This window comes from Trachinotus anak, unplaced genomic scaffold, assembly GCF_046630095.1.
Source record: "Trachinotus anak isolate AG129_WGS33_773 ecotype Australia unplaced genomic scaffold, CSIRO_AGI_Tana_v1 ptg000013l, whole genome shotgun sequence".
Lineage (NCBI taxonomy): Eukaryota > Metazoa > Chordata > Actinopteri > Carangiformes > Carangidae > Trachinotus > Trachinotus anak.
In genome coordinates, this window is record NW_027273864.1 from 26,336,158 (window position 1) to 26,359,683 (window position 23,526).

At 40.7% G+C, this 23,526-nt stretch overlaps 1 protein-coding gene across 3 annotated transcripts in view; it reads left to right on the forward strand.

Annotated features, from left to right (window-relative positions):
- The window catches only part of grm7 (glutamate metabotropic receptor 7), a 272,650-nt gene extending 249,124 nt beyond the window's left edge, over nucleotides 1–23,526 (forward strand). For 2 of the 3 annotated variants that reach the window (XM_071493703.1, XM_071493699.1), the window contains exons 9-10: nucleotides 13,023–13,269; nucleotides 21,155–23,526. In XM_071493703.1, coding sequence (XP_071349804.1) covers nucleotides 13,023–13,269; nucleotides 21,155–21,204 — 297 coding nt within the window. In that variant the 3' untranslated portion in view covers nucleotides 21,205–23,526. Of the gene's footprint in view, nucleotides 1–13,022; nucleotides 13,270–14,603; nucleotides 14,627–21,154 lie in introns of all 3 variants that reach the window. The other variant, XM_071493700.1, reaches the window with a different exon arrangement.

Below are 23,526 nucleotides of genomic sequence, written 5' to 3' on the forward strand. Positions count from 1 at the left end.
ACACACAGAAATTTCAGTTTACAATGATAAACATCATCATCAGGAACTGGAGACGTTTTTGCACTATTGTTTGCAAAATGACTGAAACCATCAATGATCAGAATTTCTGTCAGTTTCAGGTCCACACACACCTGGAGTTATCAATTAAAATGCTAATCCACATCCACACACATAAACACAAAGACATTTACTGAAGTACTTTACTTTTTCTATTTTATCTGACTTTACTGTTGTTCTACTACTTCTCCTTTCAGAATAAGAGTTTGCTTTAAAAAACTATAATAATATATATTTTATATATATAAAGATATAATCATAGCAATATAATACAATTCAACAGAAAGAACCTTTATGTAAACACATTCGTGTGTGTGTGTGTGTGTGTGTGTGTGTTGTTAGGAAACTCCAACAGAGACAGGTGAGGGTGGGGCAGGGAGTGGAGGTGTTGGAAGGAAACTAGGAGGAGATTTAAAGACTCAACCTGCAATTTAAACACTCAAACTGGCTTCTGCAGGAAATCATACACATCTCTTATTTTCCTATTTGTCCAGACTCCGCTGATGCAGGCCCATTCAGAAAACCGTAGGTGGTGGCATAGCTGCTACATCCAGGTTTTCCTGCAGCTGAAGCTTCCAGTCGTTCACCAGAACCTGTTACCTGCTGGACTGAAAGCAAAGAAACACCTGCGCTCCAGCTTAGTCTCAGCCCAGTTGTGGATTTAATGTCCGCTGTCAGCAGCAGAGCGCACATGATTAGAGGAAGATACACTCGGACATGCCTGAAATCTGTGCTCCCTTAATGAAAGCAAACTCCTTCTCCGATGGAGCCTTTATTGCATTTTCAATGGATTCGATTACACAAATGGTTTTGTACAGACAAACAGTGATGGGCTGTAACCGGCCTTCTGTTGCCGGGCTGTTCACCCACAGGGATGTGAAAAACAACCGATCAAAAAGTCCCTGTGATGTGGAAGCTGTGTACTGCTCCACACACTCAACCTCAGGTAATAGCAAGAGTTTAATGTAAATATTGTTTTATAAATTATCTGTTTTCTCAAAGTGAAAAGGGCGTATTCACCTTGCAGACACCACAGATGGTATATTCAGTCCTCTAACATCAATCTGTGACTACAGACAGAAAATCAACATGAATCCCAATCAATCAAAGAAACGTTTATTTATCCTTTTGAGGCCGTGGCAGATCATCAGCTCCCCCTGTTACACTTTTAAAACACAGGTGGCTTGTGCCTTGTTTCTGGTTTCTCTGGTTGGCAGGTTAGGTGAAGTGGAAGTTACTGTGGGTGTGAGTTTGAATGTTTTTCGTCGTCCAAATTAAACCACATAATTCGTCATTTGCTGCTTGTGTTTTCTGATCTGATGCCCACTCAGCAGGACGACAATGATTATTATTGTAACCATGACGACAAAGGTCCCCTAACCTTAGCGGAGTACTTGTTTTAACCCAGAGCCTGATCTCTCGTACCAAACCTTTATCATACAGGTGATGTATTTTCCGGCAGTGACGTGTAACTGTGGTGACGTCACCCACAGACGACGTGGTCAGTATCTTCTGATCTCTCTGTCACGCTCAGACTCCTCGTTACTCGCACGTGTAGAAGCTGATGGGCTTCATCTCTTTTCCACTTAGCTCTGAATCTATCATCGTCCTCTCTCTCTCTCTCTCTGCCCACTTCTGCTGTCCATTACTTTCCTCTGCGTTAAACACGGTCCTCGCCTTGCTCCAGCATTCCTCCACAGAACCGTCACTCCCCTCTCGTTCTCCCTCTCACCTCCTCCTCCGCTCCTCTCATCTGTCTCTCTCGACTTTCTCCGTTTCTCTCAAACTTTTTTTTTTTTATCATCATAACCACACTCTGGGACTTCACCATCAATCTTCTGCTGCTGTCTGAAGCCTCTTAAAACTTTCCAACCTCTCTCCTCTCTCTCCTTTTCTTTCACTCCTCACCTATTCTCTCTTTCATTCATCATTTACAGCTCTCTCACCATACCTGTCTTTGCACTCACCATTCTCCGGCTGTCTCATCCCACTTAACCTTTTCTCACCACTCTCCCGCTCCTCTCTCCTCCTTCCTCTGGATCTTTCGCTCAGCTCCACCAACCTTTCTCTCCCTATCTCAGCCCTGTCATCCCTTCACCTCTCTCTTTCTTATTCGCCTTTCTCTTGCCATCACTCTCCTCGCACCTGTCTTTCTTTCTCAGTGATCTCTCAGTCACAACTTTCTATCTTTTGCCATTTTTATTAACCCTCTCCTGCTTTCAGGCTGTGTTAAATCCACTGCTCCCTCCAACAACTCTCCCATTAAAACCCAGGGTTCACAACTCTACACTAATTCATTCTGCTGCACATGTGATGCTAACGTGGCAATAACACAACTTTTATCAAGCTCTGGTGACCAGTAGAAATCTGGTTATGGTTCAGGTTAAGTGTCAGCAGAACATCCTAGAAATTACATCTCTGTCTCACTAAAGTGATTTCCCAATTACATTTTGCTGCCAAATGTAATCACTGCTTGGATTATGTTCACAGGCAACATTTCTTTTGAACAGATGCTACATTTACTGTACATAGTGCACAAAGCACAGGACTTTAACAACAAAGACCAGGGGCCAGATGCATAAAACTCTGTCCATTCTTGTCTTAAACTATGTGTACACAAAGAAAAAACAACAGAAATATGCATAAGCATTCTTTTTGTCAGAATTATCAAGGAGAGCTTACGCATGACTCAGTTTTATAAATCTCAAACAGAGAAATTTGGCGCACAAACACCAGCCTCTCAGTCGGATCATAAACAAGAGCTCATCAGTAAACTTTAGTCCAATAACTCCAACTGTAAAACTCCAACTGTAAAGTCCTGCTTTAGTCTGGACTTCATTTGTTGGGACTAAGGCTCCAGACAGGCGTCCAAATTTGTGATTAGTAAATATTATTATAGTATGCACACAGTTTAGAAAATGACTCGCAATAAATAATGAGGATATAATATTGAAAACTGAGCAAACAAACACAATAGTATTTACAATTTACAATAATAATTGTAAAAACTTCTAATGATAATAATGAATGAAGTTGGCCATTTTGTTTTCTGTTAAATTCTGTGTCTCCCCTTTATTTTACATTTTCACTTCGCTGTGTCTAGGTTGGCTCGCTCTATTATAAATATGTTTAAAAAACAAAAAAAAAATGTATGTGAAGTCCGAACAGTCTCATCGCACATTCTGTGTTCATAAATACAAATTCATGTGCGGGAAATAGCGTACGCATGGTTTTTGTGTGTTCACATCATTTATTCATCTGGCCCCTGGTCCACATCCAGAGGTCATCCTCTGTGGTTCAGCTCTTTGGTTAACTTCATGAAAGAGTCACCAGAGCAGGACATTTCCCTCACCTCAAACAAAGAGCTGAGAGACTCTGAACAGAAACAGTTTAATACAGGAGTTGATATCAGTGGATATTGTGTTGCAGGGTCAATTATTTCAGCAGAAACTTTGGATTGATTTGAATTTGTGCCTCATTATCCAGTGGAGTGAGACATGAGTGTTAAAGTAACAAGGGGGAAAAAGCACAACACAAGCTTTTTGAACGTGAATATAGACTGAGTAAATCACATTACGTTTAATGCTAAAATGAATCTTGAGTTGTGCTGTATATATATATCAGGTTTAGGGCGGCACTGTTTGTACACATGCTGGTGCCATACTTCTCAGGCCATTATTTAAAACATGTCTCATCCAGTTATCCAGTCGTCTCCTTCATCAGTAATGTGGGATCGTAGGAGGCCCCACAAAAAGTATAGCCCACCACCACCACCAACATCCGACACTGTAAACAGTAAGATCCATCCCCGTCTCACAGGCCTGTAACCCACGGAAACATGCTCCCTCTTTAACTGAATTCATATTACAAACACAGGTAGCTACAGTACAAAACAACATGATCAAAACTAAATTATTAAATTATATTGTTTATTACTAAGAAAATACGTTTCTCTAAGTCGTGTTGTGGAGCTTCTGTGGTCGACTCTGTGTTGCACTGGGGTCGATTGTTGTTGTTGCTGCTGCTTCCAAACCTGCAGTCGTCTTATCTCTGAACTCTTTAAAGCTCTTAAAACATCAAGTGAGTCTGACACAGAGTAACAACAACAAGCTGACACACAGTTTATCATAAACAAGTCTTTTATTTCTGCCTCTTGTTCTCATATAGATACTGTCAGCGACTGGGAAGCTTTCAGCTGGATCTGAAAGCTCTTTCACAGGCTGCCGTCTCTGCCCCTGAGTTTATATATCGTCTTTATATTTAATGCCAGAAGAGTAAAAGAGGGTAACAATATAAAGGTGGAGCTATTAGACGCAGATATTCACTGTGAAGTATCCTAAATGGCTGCAATAATTTTAAAAACGATCATTAACCGACCAGGGGCCACAATGAGGGACCAAGCAGGCACAGCCATTATATGTCACTGAGAGCCTACACGGACACCCTGTGTGGACCTCAGGGACAGAAACCCTGACCTGTGGCACAGCAGAGACAGTCACTTACCCTCAGCTGAGACCAGGGACAGCATCGTCATCCCACTTGTTACTCATCAGGGGCAGAGCCCAGTTAAGACCCCCAGGCAGGCAGGATGGGAAGTCATCATGTCGCCCTCTAGTGTTCATGTTTAAATCATGTGGAAATATACTCCTTAATTTAAAGCACAGATTCAAGTAGAAATCCTTTAAAAAACCTTATAGTTTTATCACAGGATTTTTAACAGTGATGTGTGGATGTGCAAGTGACATTTAAAGTTTGTAGTTTGTCAAAGTGGAGCTAATTTGAATAACTTTATATATATCACTGGGTAGTTAAATCCACAGCAATACATCATCATATACTTATAAATGACACAGTTTTACATTAACAATATACTTTAATGTCAAATCTGAATTTGAAAAGTAGCTGAAGCTGTGGAACAAATGTAGCGCAGTAAAAAAGTACAATATCTACCGTGTGGTGAAGTACAAAATTAATACTCAAGCACAAGTGCACGATTGGGTAAATGTGTTTAATTGTATTCCACCACTGCAAAACACATGAATAATAAAAAGCTGAACCGTACAGTGGGATGAAAAGTCAATATGTATTAAATTTTATGTGCATTTACATTCATTCTTTTTCATCCACAAATTGGATTAAATTCACTGCTTTCATCCTTTGTCCATTTCTCTCGCCATAATTTGCATTTACTGCACACTGTGTTTTTTGAATCTGAATAATAATAATAATGTTGTACATGGTCCTTGACCCACGCGTGGCCTACACATGCATATGTACGCAGGAACATAACATTAGTCATCTGCTGCTGGAGCAGGACTCTGTGTATTTAGGTCAGTGAACACAGGTTCCTTTATGTAAATTCAGTCCAACATCCATAAAGCATGCAAAGCTCGTCATGTTGATAGACAGTCAGAGCTCTGACCTGCAGCAGAATTCACTCAAGTATAAAAAAAAAGAAAAAAAAAAAAAAACATGCACGGATTCATGCAAAGCCTCCACTACAGCTCCGGGATTCTGATGCTGTCTCAAGGCTTTACTTGACATCCAGAAAGAGGCTGGTACACTCAGAGCAGCGTGGATTCCCCATGAGATGAACAAATAGATGAGATAATCCTCATTATCCTTTAAAACAGTGTATTAGACACAATGGTTACAGTTTGCACATGGCAATTTCGTACTTTCACAGCCCCAAAACTGCTGAGAGACATAAGTGTATAAAATATATGACTTTCATTATGACTGTCAGTATCTGCAAACTGCACACAGCAGGTTCTGTATGTGTTGACAGAAAATAAACTGTATTGTAAACCACAGCTTTCAGAAAGCTACAAGTCATCATAATACTGATATGATAATATATCTTCATCATAATAATTCCTAGTTTGCGGCTCTAAATGTCGTCTTCTGGATTCATCCTCCTGTATGGACGCCAGTGTTGATTTAATAAATCACTCTCATGTAGGAATGTTCAGAGACACTCTGATGGTCTGGGAGAGAAATCCTGACATATCCTGTAGGAGAGGAGACAGTTCTTCGTGATAATGAGCTTATTAAAGCGGCTATTTGCAAGTTTTCTCTGCAGCTGAACGTGGTTTTGTGCCAGGAGCGGGTGGCAACTGTCACTTGACAAGGGCTTCGGCCGTTTTTGACTTAGAATATAGAAGACAAGAGGTTATAAGACGGCCTCCGACCAGCGCTACGTTTTCAAGACACGACAGTGAGTCACTACTGGAAAGTGACGAGACAGGATGGGGCTAGCTGGTTAGCATGCTAACTTCATTAGGTTGAGATAAGAGATAACAATGGTGTTATTTTCCACCACTGGATTGATTCAGTTTGATGCTGAACTTGCACTGTTTCATTTAGACTGTTAAGAAATCAGCTGTTAATGCTGACATCAGCTGTGTAGCAACAGCAAAACTTACAAACAGCTTCTTTAAAATATTGTTTTTGCAGAATCGTATGGCTCACAGCCACAGGGAAAATGCAGCTCTCGTACTGTAACAGTGAAGATTTGATTCTGTCACCATCCATCATTTTGATCATTCTTACAGTTCCTCGTATGATTAACAGATTCGTTCTTTTCCCAATGTTGTGTGAAGTTAAGAAAAAATAAGCTCAACACTGTGAAGACTGGTGAAGTCGACACGAACACTGCGTGGGATTATCTGGCCTCTGTGAATCCCCTCATTGCAGAAATTCCTTTCAGAAGAATAACATTTCATGAATGTTGATATGACCGGGCCTGGGAGCAAACATCCCCCGTGCATTGTTCTCTCTTTGTCCTCATTTCTTTCTCTCTGTTGTCTGGATGTTCCTGTTTCTCTCTGTCACATATGAAATCAGGCTGTCGTTCTGCCACAGCTGTCTCCCTGTTGCACATCTGGCCCTGTTTCCACCCGAGCAGAAAAGTATTCTCCTTCTGAGCAGATATTTCAGGATCTGTTTTAACTTCTGCTCAGTAGTAGAAGAGAAGATGTGTTCACATCCTTTAACAAAGTAAAAAATACCACACTGTAAAGTGACAAGGATTACAAGTAAAAGTCCTGCATTTATCGTGAAAATGATCACTGGTGCATTAATGTATCGCTGTTGTAGCCGATTTGTGGACTAATTTTCAAATCTCTTATGTAAGTCTGCAACTAATGATTTTTATTATTGATAAAGGAGCTATCTGTAAGTTTTGCTATTGCTACATAGCCAGCATTAGCATTGACAGCTGTTTACTTACCAGTGTAGTAGTAGGGTTGCGAGTTCAGCATCAGACTTCACTCCTTTACTCGCCATGAGCTGTGTCCAGAGGTGGAAAGTAACATCAGTGTGTAACATCTTCTCTTCTACTGACATTAGCATGCTAACCAGCTAGCCTGGCCCACCTTGTCACTTTCTGATAGTGAGCATGTATTATATTCTCTTGTATTATAAAGACGATGATGGCCGATTGTCAAGCTACAATCAGCACCACCCATTTCTGACAAGAAACCACGTTCAGCAGCAGAGAAAACTTACAAGCAGCCCCTTTGATCACCGGTTTTCTATATTAACTGACTGTTTGTTTCAGAAAATCTCACCCTCCTTTTCTGATATGTATTTAATTTTCTATGTACAGTACTTCACCCTTCTTTTATCTCTTGTCTTTCCTCTCTTCCTTTCTTAAATCCTATATTCCTTTCTCAGCAGTTTGCTTTGTGCTTCACATCTTGTCCTGTCTCACATGTTATTTATCTCCATCCATGCCGTTGTCATTAGGGGCTGTTTTCCTTGAAGCCAAATCAAAAGACACCCGCAGTCGATGAGCTATTTTGTCTTTTCTTTTCCACGTATACTGTCCTTATGTTTCTGACATCCAGCTGAGCACACACGTCATTACACTCCCCACAGCACTGTTATTGTTCTGTTATATAATTATTGTTACTGTAGTGTGTTTGCCTCCATATGGGGCCAAATGCTCTGTTACTCCTGCTGCTTTCATACAACGGCATACTGTCCTCCTGCGAGGAGATTCAGCCGATATGAACGCAACGAAAACAGAAGCTGCTTTACTGAGCAGAAGTTTGTTTGCTCTAAAATAAAATAAAAACTGTGTCCTCAGTGTGCAACTGTTACTAAACATAAACTACAACTTTGGCGCTCTTTCCCAGCATGCAGCAGACCAACTGCGTGGCGGCAATTTCTCCTCCCACAATGACTCATATCTGTCACTGCTACCCCCCAGATTTAGAGAGTATAATTAATGGACTTTATTTACACCCAGGCCCCGGCTCCCCGCTGAGACCATTTGATACACAAACTCTGTAAACACAGATGATGAGAAAAGATATGAAGGCCTTTGATGATGCGAGGTCTGAACAAACTCCGCCTTTATCAACAGTTCACAGATGAAACTGTGTTCAGCTGGAGATGTCTGCAGGGTCACCGACGTTTCCCTCAGGTGTCACACTGGCTCATACACGTCATTGTTCTGTTTGTCTGTGTTTTAATGAAGGAATGATTAAAAAAAAAAAAAAAACATGATTTTTTTTTTTTTAGACTACATCTGCACTGAACTCTAATTGTAGCGTGAAAATGTGTGACAGAGCCACAGTTTTACGCACTCTGGATTGAATTTTGAAACTTCATCCAGTTTCAGTCTGGATGGAGGAAACTGAGAGAAGGACGTGTGTGTGGAGTTTAGTCAGCAGTATCCTTATCACTTTATTGCAATATGGGAAGATGTAAGTAGATTTTTAATTATTGTCAGACTGTCTCGCAGCCCAAAGAAACTTAAAAATTGAGTTGTCTCTTTCAGGTCACCCACCCATACCTGCAGTCACCTGTTCATATCAAACCTGATGAATATTAAGTCACAGGTACACAGAACTTGTGGATTGAATTGATGGATTGACTGAGGGAAAAGAACTGCGCTCCACATTTGAGTCCTCCGCTGTTGTCATAGTGGAGATCCGTATCCAACAGATCCATATTTTACATTGAATGATACATTTCTGTACATCTTATGTCCGTCTGAAATCTTTTTCTAAATTTGTTATCAGTGAGTAAATTAAATGTATTCATCAGTGTCTCTGTATGGAAAGTGAGGAGGAGCTTTACATGATGATGTTAATGTCGATGATGCAACAAAGTCCTTGAAATGATTGAAAAAAAATTCAACCTTAGGTCTAACAAGACAAAGCATTATAAACCATCATATGTAGTAAAATGAGTAAATGTACTTCGTTATGTTCCACCAGTAGGTATGTTTTTATTCGGTTAAATGAACTCACTTGCTTCATAGAAAGAGCCACTGTAGCTAAGAACTGCAGACCTCTAGTCCTGCAGTGTTTTTTTCTACATGAGGGATCTGAGTAGCTCTTCGGGAAACTACTTTTCAACTTTAGAAGATAAATTATCCTCTTAACCTCACCTGTGGTCCACCTCCCAGTTTAATCTACTATCTCACATCATCTTTATTGTCCAGTAACAAAAAGAAAAGAAAAAAAAAAAAAGATCAGGTCTGTGTCTCCTTTCAGATCATCAGTCACGCTGCCTCTGACCTCCTCCTCCTCCAAGTCTGGTTAGAGTCTCTGTCTTCCACATGATTCTTTCATGATTCTCTCTTAAATGTGGCCTCGCTGAAACCTTTAAACATACACGTCTTACAACATGCAAACACATACAAATCCACTGCAGAGACACTCAGCCGGGGGCAGACTCACAGTACAAGTGAAAGGACAATCAGATGTGATCAGATTAATCTCCAGTAACAGTCCTCTGGATACGTCTGCTGCTTCTATCGGACATGTCATCTTATCAGAGAGCTGCTCTCGTATCCAATGCTTATCTCACTGCTTTATATCGCAGTCAGAGTGTGTGTGTGTATGTGTGTGTGTGTCTGTGTTTCTACATAATAATCAGACTGAGTTATCGTTTTGTTTCTTGAATCCGCCAGAAATCTTGTTCATCTTCACTGTTGTTTCCTGTTTGGCAGGGGGCGGGGCTTTGCCATAACCAATCAGCAGTTACAGTGAAGTTGCATTTTTTCATGGTTGAACTGTTATTTCTTTACCACGAGAGCAACACTGTCCTCCCTGTTTAGCATTCATAATTAGTATACAAACATTTAATTGGTTCTGATTACAAATGCAAATACTAATACCCCTCATATGGTAGACTGTACTGAACTTTATACTATTCCAGCTGTGTTTTACTATATTGTCCTTAATTACCTGTTTATACAGCTTCCACTGATGTGTGTCCCCAGGAGGCGTTTGAGTTGTTAACAAATACATGAAATACAAACACAGACACAGACTTCGGAGCAATGGAATGAAGAGGGTTTATTGTCAGGACAGCGGGGAATGGAGGTGGAGGGGAGTGGGGAGGTAGCTGGACAGAGGGCAGAGGGTCTGTGAGGAGAGGCTGGACCGGCTGGGCGCGGTGGATGAATGAGGGGGGATGGCGAGGCAGGCTGGAGGCAGCAGGTGGATGAGGACTGGAGAGTCAGCACACAAGCGGGCAGATGACTAATGATCCTGGAAAGAGAGATTACGATGAACTATAACATCAGGAACTAGATCAGGTGTGCTCTGTCTGTGCTCTCACTGCAGCATCAGTCCCCTCGGACACAGACACACAACAAAATAAGAGTCCGTCAAATAAAAAGCCAGGCTTCCAAATAAGGTCGGGAAATCTGCGCATCTACATTAACCAGGATACTACAGTGCGTGTAAACGTCCCCATCCCCACAGAGATCAAACAGACACTTTGAACTAATGACTGACAAAACTAAAGAACACAATGTGATATCGGTGCCTTGTTAAATACTTGAGACATTACAAATCTTACCAGATGGTGGGATGTTTAACTTTCCCATCTGGCCTCCTCTTTTCTTTCTGTCCAGTGTAAGAAAATGTTGAACACTTGTGAAATATAGGTGTGTATTTAGTGTGTATTTTGTTAGCCCTGCTGTTGTAGCTTTCTTTGTTTTTTTGGTTTTTTTTGGTTTTTTTCTTTGAACGGGGACAGAAGATCACTGTTTCCTCTAAATTTAACACCGTTTCCTCTTAATTTAACACATTAAACCAAACGTGTACAGACATTAGGAGGGCAGACATCAGATCATTTCTGCTGATTTATTCCAGTGTAAACACACTTCTGCTGCTTTCCTATTTCCCACATCCCCCTTTCTTATTTCCTCCCTGTCTCTCTCCGAACCCATCCCTCCCTCCCTCCTCCCCCCTCAGCCTCCTGTGACTCAGCCTGTGACTTCTCTCTGTAAATGGTATACATCAGATTGCAACAGCAGGACCATAACACATAAAGACAGTGGGGCTGAACTCTGTGAAAGCCACTCTGGGAAGCCCATTACAGCGCGGCCGGGCCTCTTTATGCATTCATTCCGGCCCGATATTAGCCCTCTATTGGGTTCAGAGGGCGGCGGCTCTGGACGCAAGTGCATTATACACAGCGCATAAAACATTTATGCTGTGGCCCAGCTGTCTGCCGCTGCTCTCTTCTGTAGGTGAGGGTCGAGAACACACTGGATAATAAAAAACAATCCTTCACCAGCTCATGAAATGTGTCAAGAGTTTGGTTCTCTAACAAATCTCTGCCTGGGCTTATTACAGGCCATGTTTCCTCAGCCAGTTGGGCATTTTTATTCAGTTGGACATGACCAACAAATGGACCGAGTTCATTAAAATCATACTTACAAGACAAAAGTCAGTTTCTCTTATGTTTTACACTTCGAAAAATCCCAACATGTGGTTCAATATCGACTTCTATTGATCCATTTTTAGGACACTGCTTTTGGTGGTAATAATTAATTAATTTGGATCAAGATTTCTTGTCAAGGCAGACCTATTATAGATGAATAATGTACAGTGCACGCCCCCTCTGGCAGCTGAAGATCTCACCTTTTCATACAACACACTTGTGATAGAACACAGTGATACCCAGGGTCAAAAGACTTTACATCTGCATATATACATTATCACCATAATCAAATAAACAGACAGATGGTACATTGAACAACAGTCAAGCAGCTGGACAGAAATCCTGAATGTTGTAGCCTCAACAATCCAGTTTGAGAACCTGAAGGGTTTGGAATACAGTTGTATTCATATGTGTGGTTCAATCATGTGGCTTAGATATGTCAACTAACTTACTCAAGTAAGCACTTGTAAATGCTGGGCCACCTGAATCTTTAGCCATGAAACGACTGTACAGGTCCTGCTATGAATCCATCTCTAGGCAGCATTAGTGTCAAAAATCAAATTCATAATTAAAAAATAAAGGTTATTGCAGACCATGAAGTCCTGGTGACAGGTGCATAGGATCAAAAACTCTTTACAGAAAAAGAAAACCGAAGAGTCCTGCACAATGTCCATCCCTTGAAATCACTTAACACAGCGTTTCAGTCCTCAGGCCTTCATCAGGCAAAATTCATACAAACCAGATGAAGGTCTGAGGACTGAAAGGGCTGCATTAATAACTATTCATCCATTAATGCACCGTTTATTTGACCTGTTCCCCGATAAAAACTGAGTGAACCACAACGACCGCGCAGTTACTATCCTGTAATATTAAACTGTGTTTCCTGTTTGTCACTATATATGAGACGAGGTCCAGTCGTAGTCTCGACTAATAATGATCAGAATCAATTTTCCATGAGCTCTTTGTGAGTCCAGAGCTCAGTGAACTCATCAGGTTCAGTAAAGTGCAGAATGACCTGCTGTCAGTCTCCGCTGTTTCATTTCCCCCCATGGCTCCATGTAGCGCTGATGATGCAGGATGACATCACCAACACTGTCCGCTCAATTAGTTACCTGTCAGTCATGTGACGTCATGTTTACCCCTCTTAGTTGCTTTGTACAAAGTTAGTGTGAGCGTGAACCAGACCAGAACTAAAAACACAACAAAGAGAAAAAGAAGACAAACATCATAACTCTGCCTTTTCCTCTTTCTCCCCTTTATTCGCCCTCCAGCTGTACATCCAGACGACCACGCTGACCATCTCCATGAACCTGAGCGCGTCCGTGGCCCTCGGGATGCTCTACATGCCCAAAGTCTACGTCATCATCTTCCACCCGGAGCTCAACGTGCAGAAGAGGAAACGTTCCTTCAAAGCCGTCGTCACAGCCGCCACCATGTCGTCCCGACTCTCCCACAAGGCCAGCGACCGGCCCAACGGAGAGGCCAAGACGGAGCTGTGTGAGAACGTGGACCCCAACAGTAAGTACTCAGTGTGGATTAACTCCTCACTATTCCTGCTGTAACTGATAGTCTGTATTAAATGAAGTGTAAAACTGGACCTAAAATCAATTGAAATGTAATAAAGCATGTTATTATTTTACCCATCCAACCACACATTTATTTCACCTCCTGAACTGACTGGATTTAATGTCACTGACTGAAGGATGAGAGATCATTCACTGCCAGTTTACTCCACTGAGACAAAGAAAACACCTTTGAAATATAATTAATATTAATGGACTATTATAGATTATTATAATAAATAGGATACTTCTCTGTCTTGGTGGTGGAAGGTGGATATTTCTTTTACACACTATGTTGTTTCTTTAAAGGAACAGTTCCACATTCAGAGGAATCCTCTTCCTCTTCTTCTCTCAGAGTCAGTTGTTCAAAGTGATTGTGTCTGTAAAGTAAAGAAAAAGTCCTTCACATAATCAACTACTAAGCAGAAAACTGACACATTTACTCTCATGTTTTTTGATAGTGACATTAACTGATTTTGCTTCTTGTGGACAGAGGCAGGCTAGCTGTTTTCCCCCGTTTCCAGTCTTTATGCTAAGCTAAGCTAACCAGCTGCTGACTGTAGCTTCATTTACTGTACAGCCATGGAAGTGGTGTTAATCTGAACATCTGACTCTGAAAGAAAGAGAAAATCATATCACTAAAAGTCAAACTATTCCTCTAAAATAACTACTTTCCATGTTTACTTTATTCATGCATGACCACGGCTTCTTTTCATATGTATTTAAAGAAGTTGCTTTTAAAATTCTTACAACCCTGTCTGTGTAAATGATGTTTATATCCGAATCTGCAACAGCAAACATATTGTGCTGGAGATGTAATGCTGCCTGGACGATTCAGAATCTTGGTTAAATAACATATTGGCTAAGTGATACTGAATTTATTTATATTCGTTTTACCATGGGATAGAAATTTACTTCCGTCCAAATTCCATTTACTCTTTGTCTCCATAAACCCCATATTTTGCTCCCTGATCCTCAGCCCATTTTTAGTGCTGAGCATTCTTCTGACTTTGGCCATGGTGAATATCCATGACGAACACCCTGCATTTCAGCAACCGCATAATGAGCATGCAGACACGTCATTTTCTTGCGTTCCTGCTCCACAGGAAACCAGAACTGTGATGTGTAAAGAAAAGTAGAGCTTCAACCAGAATGTTCCCTGAAATAAAAAGTGCACAAATTGAAATTACATGGCAATGTAATCAAACTACTGCCCACACCTCGCTGTGGTTTTTCTCTTTGGGGCTCTCAGGGACAACTCACCAAATCATGTTTTTCTCCCCCTGACAGGCTAATTTCATAATTTATCAGAGGTAAGAGCAAATTAATCTTCTCCTGCTTTGCTGTCCTGACCTTGATCCATTTTCTTGTGGAGGCCTGAGGAGAGGGGGGGGGAGAGAGAGAGAGAGAGAGAGAGAGAGAGAGAGAGAGAGAGAGGAATGCATTCGAGTGGGAGAGAGGAGGGAGTGTGTGGGGGGAATGTTAAGTATACTTCTACAGCTCTTTATCGCCATCTTTCAATTGACTCATAACTTTTACATGAGGAGGGAGAGGAGAGCATAATACGACGATTTGAGTGGCAGATTTACAGTCTTTCTGTGGTGCTGTGTGCATGCTATGCTGTGTGGCACTTCAACAGTACGTTTGTGAGTGATATCATGAGGGGGGGAAGGAGGGGGGACAAACCTGAAAAGATATTCCTCTGTGGATCTTTGATCGGGGTTACACCCAGAGATTAGTTTAATCTAAGAGATTAGATTTCTCCCATTCTCCTCAGTCAGCCTCCTGAGCCCTGGTTTCACCTGAGTTCACGCTGCTCACGTCACATGGGCGTCTTTACTTAAATAAATAAGCCGTTATTCGGTTTGCTTTGTGTTAAAGCTGCATCGCATAATCATCAAGAGGAACCAGAAATGCTAATGAGTATGGCGCAGTATGGGTGGGAGATCTGTCCAAATGATCATATGACAATCTTTTTGAGTAGAATGGATCTGCATCCTGTTTGCACTCTGGTTTTATTGTGAAAGTCCCAACTGGAAGTTGTGATTTGTATCTTTCCACCATTCTGGCGCTTCTTTCTTCTTCGCCTACAGTTCTGATTACAAATTTTGTCGCAGCCAGTCACACTTTTTGTTCATTTGGAGAATTTGTTTGGACACCACTGTTATTTCACCGTCTTGGACTGCAGCTGGTGGCAGTAGTTCTTGCTACATGTGCTGCTATGCCAAGCTCGCGATGCTGCAGAGCAGAACAAGGACTGCAGTCACCAGCTGCAGTTAGCGGGCTAGCTGTTTAACAGTTGAAAATGTGCCAGTTCACAGTGAATTTAAATAAAGCACCTACAGCGGTTCATCTGAAAAGTAGATCATATGCCAAAGTAAAATCGTCCATGATATAAGCTTGTTAGATCACCCGTCCCTATGATACAATGGTTAGCCTGCTGTTAGCAAGGCCTTGATAATGTACCTCAGAGCTGGTCTGTGAAGGACTCCTGGCTGAAGATTAAAGGCGCAGCTCTTTGGAGGCAGTTTCCCAGTCAGTGTAGTTATTTCACCAAGTTTCCAAACTCTTGTCTCTTTCTGAATCTGCCTGACTTCTTTCTTATGCTTTTATGTGCACTTTTAATTTGTGCTTAAAAACCCTGAGTTCTTTATGGTGTTGTGTTCACTCACATTTTACATTGATGATTTTCTGGACCATTTGTTAAATTTGTACTAAATTCAGATGAAAACTTGGCTTCAGACTCCTTAATAAACAACTGATTGTCAATGTGTCGTCCTTCTGAGTCATCAGAGGTTTTTACTGGACTTATGATACTTGACATTGACATTCAAATGCCAAAAATCTGCACCCGTCCTTGTTCATCTATTTAAATTCAGGAGCCCCACACAGCCCCTGCAGGACAGGGTCTCTGCAGCCTCTAGGATCTTGATAGTCACAGCTCATAAATCAGTCCTGTTTGTTCATACGCATTGGGGGAGTGTTTCTGGTGTGTTATCAACAGTGCAGGGACTCTGGACCCCACCCTGTTTTACTATTCAGAGTGAGTTCATGGTAGAGAAGACACAGCAGTAGTGGAGCAGTGCAGGAAGACTGCAGTTCAGTCAGGACTCCCTGAAGACCAGCGGAGCCATCTGTTGGCCCAGGATGATCCATTTGCTCGACTCCCCCCTAATTTCTCACTCCATTTCTCTCTTTCTCCCCCGTCTGCTCTCTCAGCTTCAGGTTTACTGGTTCTCCTCTCACTCGATTTTAAAATCCTCTCTCTTTTCAATCTTGCTCTCTCGCCGCCTCCTCACCTGCTGCCACCCCCCCCACCCCTCTTTCATGACACTGTAATAGCCCTCAGTCACTTAAGATGGCTTCATCTCTTCTCCGCACTTATGACGCTCTCTCCTTCTCCATCCTCTCTGCTCCTACAGCTGATTCTCAGACAACAAAGACTTCTATCTCTCGCTGTTCCTCTGGTTTCAGCTGCTTTTCAAAGGCCAAATCGACTTTTATAGACCTCCTTTCTGAAAAGCCTGATTCCTTATACAACAATGGCTTCTATATATGTCTTAAAACTCTCAAAAAGAATCCTTACAAGCAGTACTTTCCTTTTCTTAGCTTTGCCCTGGGTGCTTGCAGAAGTGAAACCCTCGTACTACGTTCATTTCTCTGGGGATTAGCCTTTCTAACACTCCTGCATATGTAACCCACCCTTGAAATCTTGCTTTGAGAATTAATGTGGAAATTCACCAGTGAAATGAAGACGTCAATGAATGAATTTACCTGAAACTATTTTTTTAAAGCTCTATACCATCTTTGTTTTTTAAGGTTATTTGACCAATATTGTTATAGAATAAATCTGGATAAAAGGTCCCAAAAGGCGTTTGTCTGAAGTATTAAAATATTCCACATTTAGAGGAAGGTGCCTTAAGAACATTGATCCTCATGTTAGAACATTTTCATGTTCTTACCCTGATCTCCTGTAATGTTAGCTCATGTTTCAAGTCTGATTATTAAATTCTCTTAACCGTACTTGTTAAATTTGTGAGGATCTGTTCAGATCATTATCATCATGTCTGGCAATGTACAAAGAGATTTGTGTGATAGAATTATATTACTGTATTTTATGGTTCAGGTATAAGCGATGCTGCTGCTAAACAGCAGTTCAAAGTTTGTCACTCTCGCCAAGACAAGTGAAAAGCAGTGAAATGCGGATCAGAGCCGGCAGCATGGCAGACTGTGCAACAATGCAAAACTGGGAGGAAAAAAAAAGATTCTCAATATTATGAAAAGTATTGCATGGATATTGCTGGAAATATCACAATATTTCATAGCATTACATATTGGCCCAATCCCATCATGCATAAACCAGCACAATTTTCAAGGTCAGGTGTTACAAAGAAAGAAGCTAAATGAGTCATTTTGATTTAGGTTTCTACAGATTATTACTTTATCAAGAATTTCTCTTTGACACAAAATCATTGTATATTTCACTCTAACAACTGAAAGGTTCCTCGAATGAGTCTCATTGGATTATTAAAATGTTTTGCTATATCTGTCTTTGTCAAAACACAAAAAACTAACAAGAAAAATGTTGATGTAGTTATAAAATCTAAATAAAAATAAATAAAGACCAACTAAATGATGGATGGCACTTTCCTCTTTTCATCCCAAGAGAAAATACATGTTTGATTGAACATCTACTCATATCTAACCCTGAGGCTGCTCTTCATCTCCCTGGATACACTGTATGTAAATGTGTATCGTACAACTGTGACCGATAAATTCCAAGCATGTTGCTTAAAAAAAAGAAAAACCTTGGTAATACACTGCATTTAGATGTATAATGCAGTCTTGATTGAGGACCAGAACAGACGACTTTCTATATGAATAAGACACATTATGACAAAGTCAGGGAGGTTCAGTGACACGTTCAGGCCTTAATATGCGAACTCTGCCATTTTCTCTTTTATCTCTCTGGCATGATTGATGATGGGCTTTTGGCTTGAAGCAATTTGTCATTCGATGAACACCGAAGGCCAAGTGGTCGCCAAAAGAGGGGAGGTGGGAGGCAGAGCTGCAGGGGGGAGATAGGGAGGTGGTCATAACTAAAGGGACAGATGACGCCTCTTCTACATTCTCAATTAATGTCTGAGGACCAAATTTTCACAAGACCACCACAAGCCTTGACTGTGAGAGGTTTGTTCAAATGAGGCAGCTGGGTCTCGCTGGGAGTCCACACGTTAGCACTACTGAATTGTCCAATCCACTATGACCTCCGATGGCTCTGTCAAAGTGATATCGGACTCCAACAGGACAAAAGTGTTCGTAATGATAGTAAGTGGGCTGCATGAGTTTAGAGGAGGTAAACAGCATTGTTTTTATTGACTAATTCATTTATTTTTCCCACTTACTTAATCTGCCCTATAAGAAAACTCAGTGATATTTAAGCAGCTGTGAAGATTATACATTTGATAAATACGAGTTTATCTGTTCCAACAGGCAAGTGACAGACGTCATACATGCTTAAAGGTAAAAACTCTGTGGATTTGCATTTGGAGTTCATGCTGAGAGAAGACGTTTTAGAATCACGTCTGTTTCTGGTTCACCATCAATCTGCTGCCACTTCAGCGACAAGAGCAGCAATGACACAATATTTTATTCACGCTCTTCAACCATTTGAGGCGTTCAAGTCAGTATCAAGTATGAAGTTTTAATGTGGTTAAAGCAGAAACCCTGTAAAAAGTTCCACATCAGACAGACTGTAGTGCCATTACACTGTTTTCACCTTCATTACATCACCTGAACACAACAGCAAGGGGGCCACACAACAGCCCCACACTTCAAAACATTAAAGTTTTTCTATCACCTTTGTACTAATTGACTTTTAAAAGACCACATGGTGCTGCATGTTCACTTCAGTGTGATTTGTGTTGAGTCATTGTCGTCGGGCCTCACTGTGATTGGCTCAGAGTATTTACTAGTCACCGCACCCTGTTGTTTATATTCACCTCCTCCCAGCCCTTTAACTCTCTGTGCTGCTGCTCCGACATGAACGAGAACATCAGTCTGTGAGACAGAAAACTGCTGCTTTGTGCTGGTTGTTGTGTTTGCGTGATTAAAATAGGGTCTGTAACAAGAGAGAATTTAAGTTGACTTTAATTTTAGGTTGTGATTTTGAAAATATAAATAAGACATTCAAATGTCTTAGATTCAGGGGCTTTTGCATAGTGTCATTTCATTCTTGGAAGAAAAAGGATATCCCGCACACTGCTCTTGCTCAGCATCACAATTTATTGATCACCCTTATGTGTCGGTCTCTCTAAAGAGTTCTTACAACTACGATCCAAACTCATTCAGACCTCAGGGAGGCCCTCTAATAAGTGCTCTAAAACTCTCTATTACTCAGCCTCTGAAGCAGGTACAAACATGAAATGAAAGCCCTTTGAGACCTAAACCTTTGGTCTTTTATTTTAAATCACTGGCTTTGCCTTTGAAACTTTACATGGCTGGAAAAACAAGCACCGTTTTTTTTTTAAACTGTTGATGAACATTATGGTAAAGGCAATAATTTACAATATAAGCAAAAGGTTTAAAGTCTCAGATGATTTTCATTTCATGTGTCTATCTGCTTCAGAGGCTGAGAAATAAAGGTTTTACTGACTGCATTGCATCAGATGAAGCTTTACCACCTAGTGAGGTCGTTAGCCATTCTCTGAACCGTGACTTTAAAAACTTTTTTTGGGACTAAAACTGCCAAAAAAACAAAATATATTTCCCATGATGGCACAAATGTCAGCAAATCACAATGTGTTTCACTGGTCACATGTCTCAAAAACAACATAATCATATATTACATGTACGTCTCATCCAGTTTTAAAGGGAGAAGCATGTAGACGTCGAACCTGGTCTTACAGGGAGAACAACATGTACATTGCAACTGGGTTAAAGTGATACTTGGGGTTATTTGACGTGCAGTTGTGTGAGGTATGAATCTATAGTCAGTGTATTTCCTGCAGTAGATTCAGTTCAGCGCTCTCCCAGTTTAGAGAAGCAGCCGATACGTCTCGCCATTCGCCAAAATATATTTTAGCCACTTCAAAAAAAAAATGCCCACAGAAAAAATCTAATATCAGTTGAAGTGTAAACTATATTTTGAATATTTTCACTGCTGTATTTCCTTTGGAACTACATTTAATTCAGCTGTTGAACCACAGTATTTCTGTGCCTAAAACTACAAAACTACACTTAGCTCTGCCTGACTCAAACAGAGTAATACATTGCAGTCACCCCATGTCAAATAACCTGAACTATCACTTTAAAGAGATAAAGCTCCACCCATCTTGTGTGCCCAGGTGTGGGACACTTAACTCTGCCATGGGAGAATGCACCACTGTGAAAGTGTCTTTAAATCATTGGCATTGAGGGTACTCTGTAATATTATACTCTGCATATAAGATATATATATATATATATATATATATGTGTGTTAATTATTCGGTGTGCGGGATATTTTTCTCTAAAGACTGAGGTTCTTCTTTTGCAGAAGCTGATGTCTCTGTTATATATCTTAGGATTTCCTTTGTGTTATGGATGCTTTCACCTCTGAGTTATGACCTCTCAACACCTACAAATCTTACTATCCCAGTTCTAAAAGAAGAGGCATTTCTCTTCAAAGTCAGTCTTTACTGTCAGTCAACTCAGGCAATGCAGTGAGAGTTCATAACTCAAGCCTCTCCAAACTTTGGGATAATTTCATTTACCTGTCATTTCACCATCACCCGTCATCTAAAGTAACAGCCTCAAGTCTGAAGTTGATCTCTTCTGTTCATTTTCTCCTCCTTTTTTAGGTCCAGCAGCAAAGAAGGATTACGTGAGCTACAACGACCTTGTGATGTAAAGGCAATCCTCCATCAGAACGACAGACTAGAAAGGAAAAAGAGGAGAGAGAGAGATGATGGTAGATGTCTGGTCTCCTGCCCTGCTGAGTTAAAACAAAAAACAGGAGGGAAAAAAAAGAAGAAAGGGATGTTTTAAGTTTTTTTTTTTCTTTTTCTTTTTTGGTCTCATGTGCTTTACCGCCCACCACAGACTTTCAGACACTGAAGCAAAGCCTTGTGGGACTTTCCTTTCAGCAAAGAATTCGGGCACGTAGATATTCACTCGGTCAGTGAGAAAGTAGCAAGAAAGAAAAGAGGCTGGGGTATGGAAGGGTTTAAAAAAAAAAAAAAAAAAAAAAGACAGCTGCAATGTTGGGAAATTGTTCCGAAAATAAAAAAAATAAAACCCAGACTCCTTCGTTTGTTTGTGATGATCATACTGAGAATGAACACGGGATGCATCAGCGGACATCTCTGGGTTGTCGTGAACAGTCGGCGTTGCTCACGGGGCTCCATGTCGCGTCCCTCTGCCGTTGATGTCAAGCGAAGCAGCCATCATGACCCTGGTATGACCTTTCTACAGAGCCTGCCTCCTCCTGTCTCTTAAATGTCTTTATGAACTGCAAGTTTTCTGACTTTCCTGTCGACCTGTGTGTAGTTCTTTATGGCTTATATGTTGGCTTATTTTGGTTGTTCGTTTTACTTTGATTTTGATTTTCAAGACGATGATTATGAAGGTGATTTCTCTCTTTAGCTCTTGCTTCTTGGATGCACATTGTTTTTTTGTTTTTTTCTTTGTTTTGTTAAAGCCATATTCTTCGCTTTGAGATTTCAAGGGCTTTGCTCATGCTGCCACCTGGAATCTGATTTTTGTCACTTTAATGTCTCATGGTAAAAAAAAAACAAAAAAACCTGAAAACTCCTCCCAATTGCTTCTTACTCTGAGTGATGACATCCATGGAGAAATTATTACTGGTATCAGATTATTTTACAGCCCTGAATTACACTGTGATTATTTTGTAGAGGGGTTTTCAAAGACTGGCACTATGAACTCCCCCCACAGATGGAATTGAGACAACTGCCATATCTGTGTGGTCAGATCTGACTCAGTTATAATCATTGTGATTCAGATTGTGGCAACTGGGCTCTAAATGTACTTTAATCTCCTCCATGAGCCACATCAGCCGCTGCTGTCACTGCGATCACATCTACAACAGGAAACTGCCAATAGCACTTAACTGTGTTGTAGAGAGATACTTGAGATCTGAAGTTTCCAATGTCTTTAACTAACATTAGGAATGTGATCATAAGACCAGGTTGTCTCTTCCCTACGTGACGGGGAATAAGCTCTGAAGTCACCTTGTTTTATCAGAAACTTGTAGAAACATGAAGGCTGTGAGCGTTTCATGGCCGTCCACAAAGGATGACAGTGAGAGCATCAGAGATTTGCGTTGGTGTTCATAGGTGTCGTTGTGTGTGAGTCCAAAAATCTTCACTTCAGTCACCTGACATGGTAAAAAAAAAACAGATTCCTCAGCTGGCCGTGAACATGAAGCTTAAAAAAAAATGTGGTGTTTTAAAAGCACTTTTTGTTTTGAACTGTTTGAAATGTTTGTGGTCCCACGATGAAAGCATTCCCATCCCATCATGTGTGTTCCTTCTCCACACACACACATACATTATGACTTCTGCAGTGTTTCGGTGTGTGATGATGATGATGATGATGATGATGATGATGATGATGAGCCTTAACTGTGTTGTAGCCAACTTTAAGAGAACCTGCTTCAGTCCAGGGACGTCTCTGGATTTGTGCCGGTGATTTCACGGATTTGCTGATACAACAAAAAGGCGTTGATGTCGAGGTTGTCAATGCATGCCTGATATGTTCGATGTTGAAACAGAATCAGAAAAAATAACGTTTAAGATAATGAAATTCTCACTGCACAGCTGAGTCCACTTGTCTGCTCTGAATTGTACTGTTTTTTATTTACTTTCCGTTTCTTTGCCGTTAACTTCCTGATACTTTCTCACACAGCAGAATATGGCTTTGATTGGTTTCTTATTTTCCTGGAAACTATGGGAAATGGAGAAAAAAGATGAATATATATTTAAAAAAAACAAAATACTTAAAAAAAAAAAAAAGGAAGCATGTATGTTTTTTACTGTTTGTACTAGGTATATTCATGTTGCCCTTGCTGCTTATGTGCCAATGTTGTGGGAGAAATTTACATTTGGCCACTCATGCAACTATTCTGTGGTGTTGTCCAAGAATGTATCAACATGAAATAAAAAAAAAAAAACTTTTTTTTTTTTTTTTTTTTTTAATATATTCCCTGAGGAAA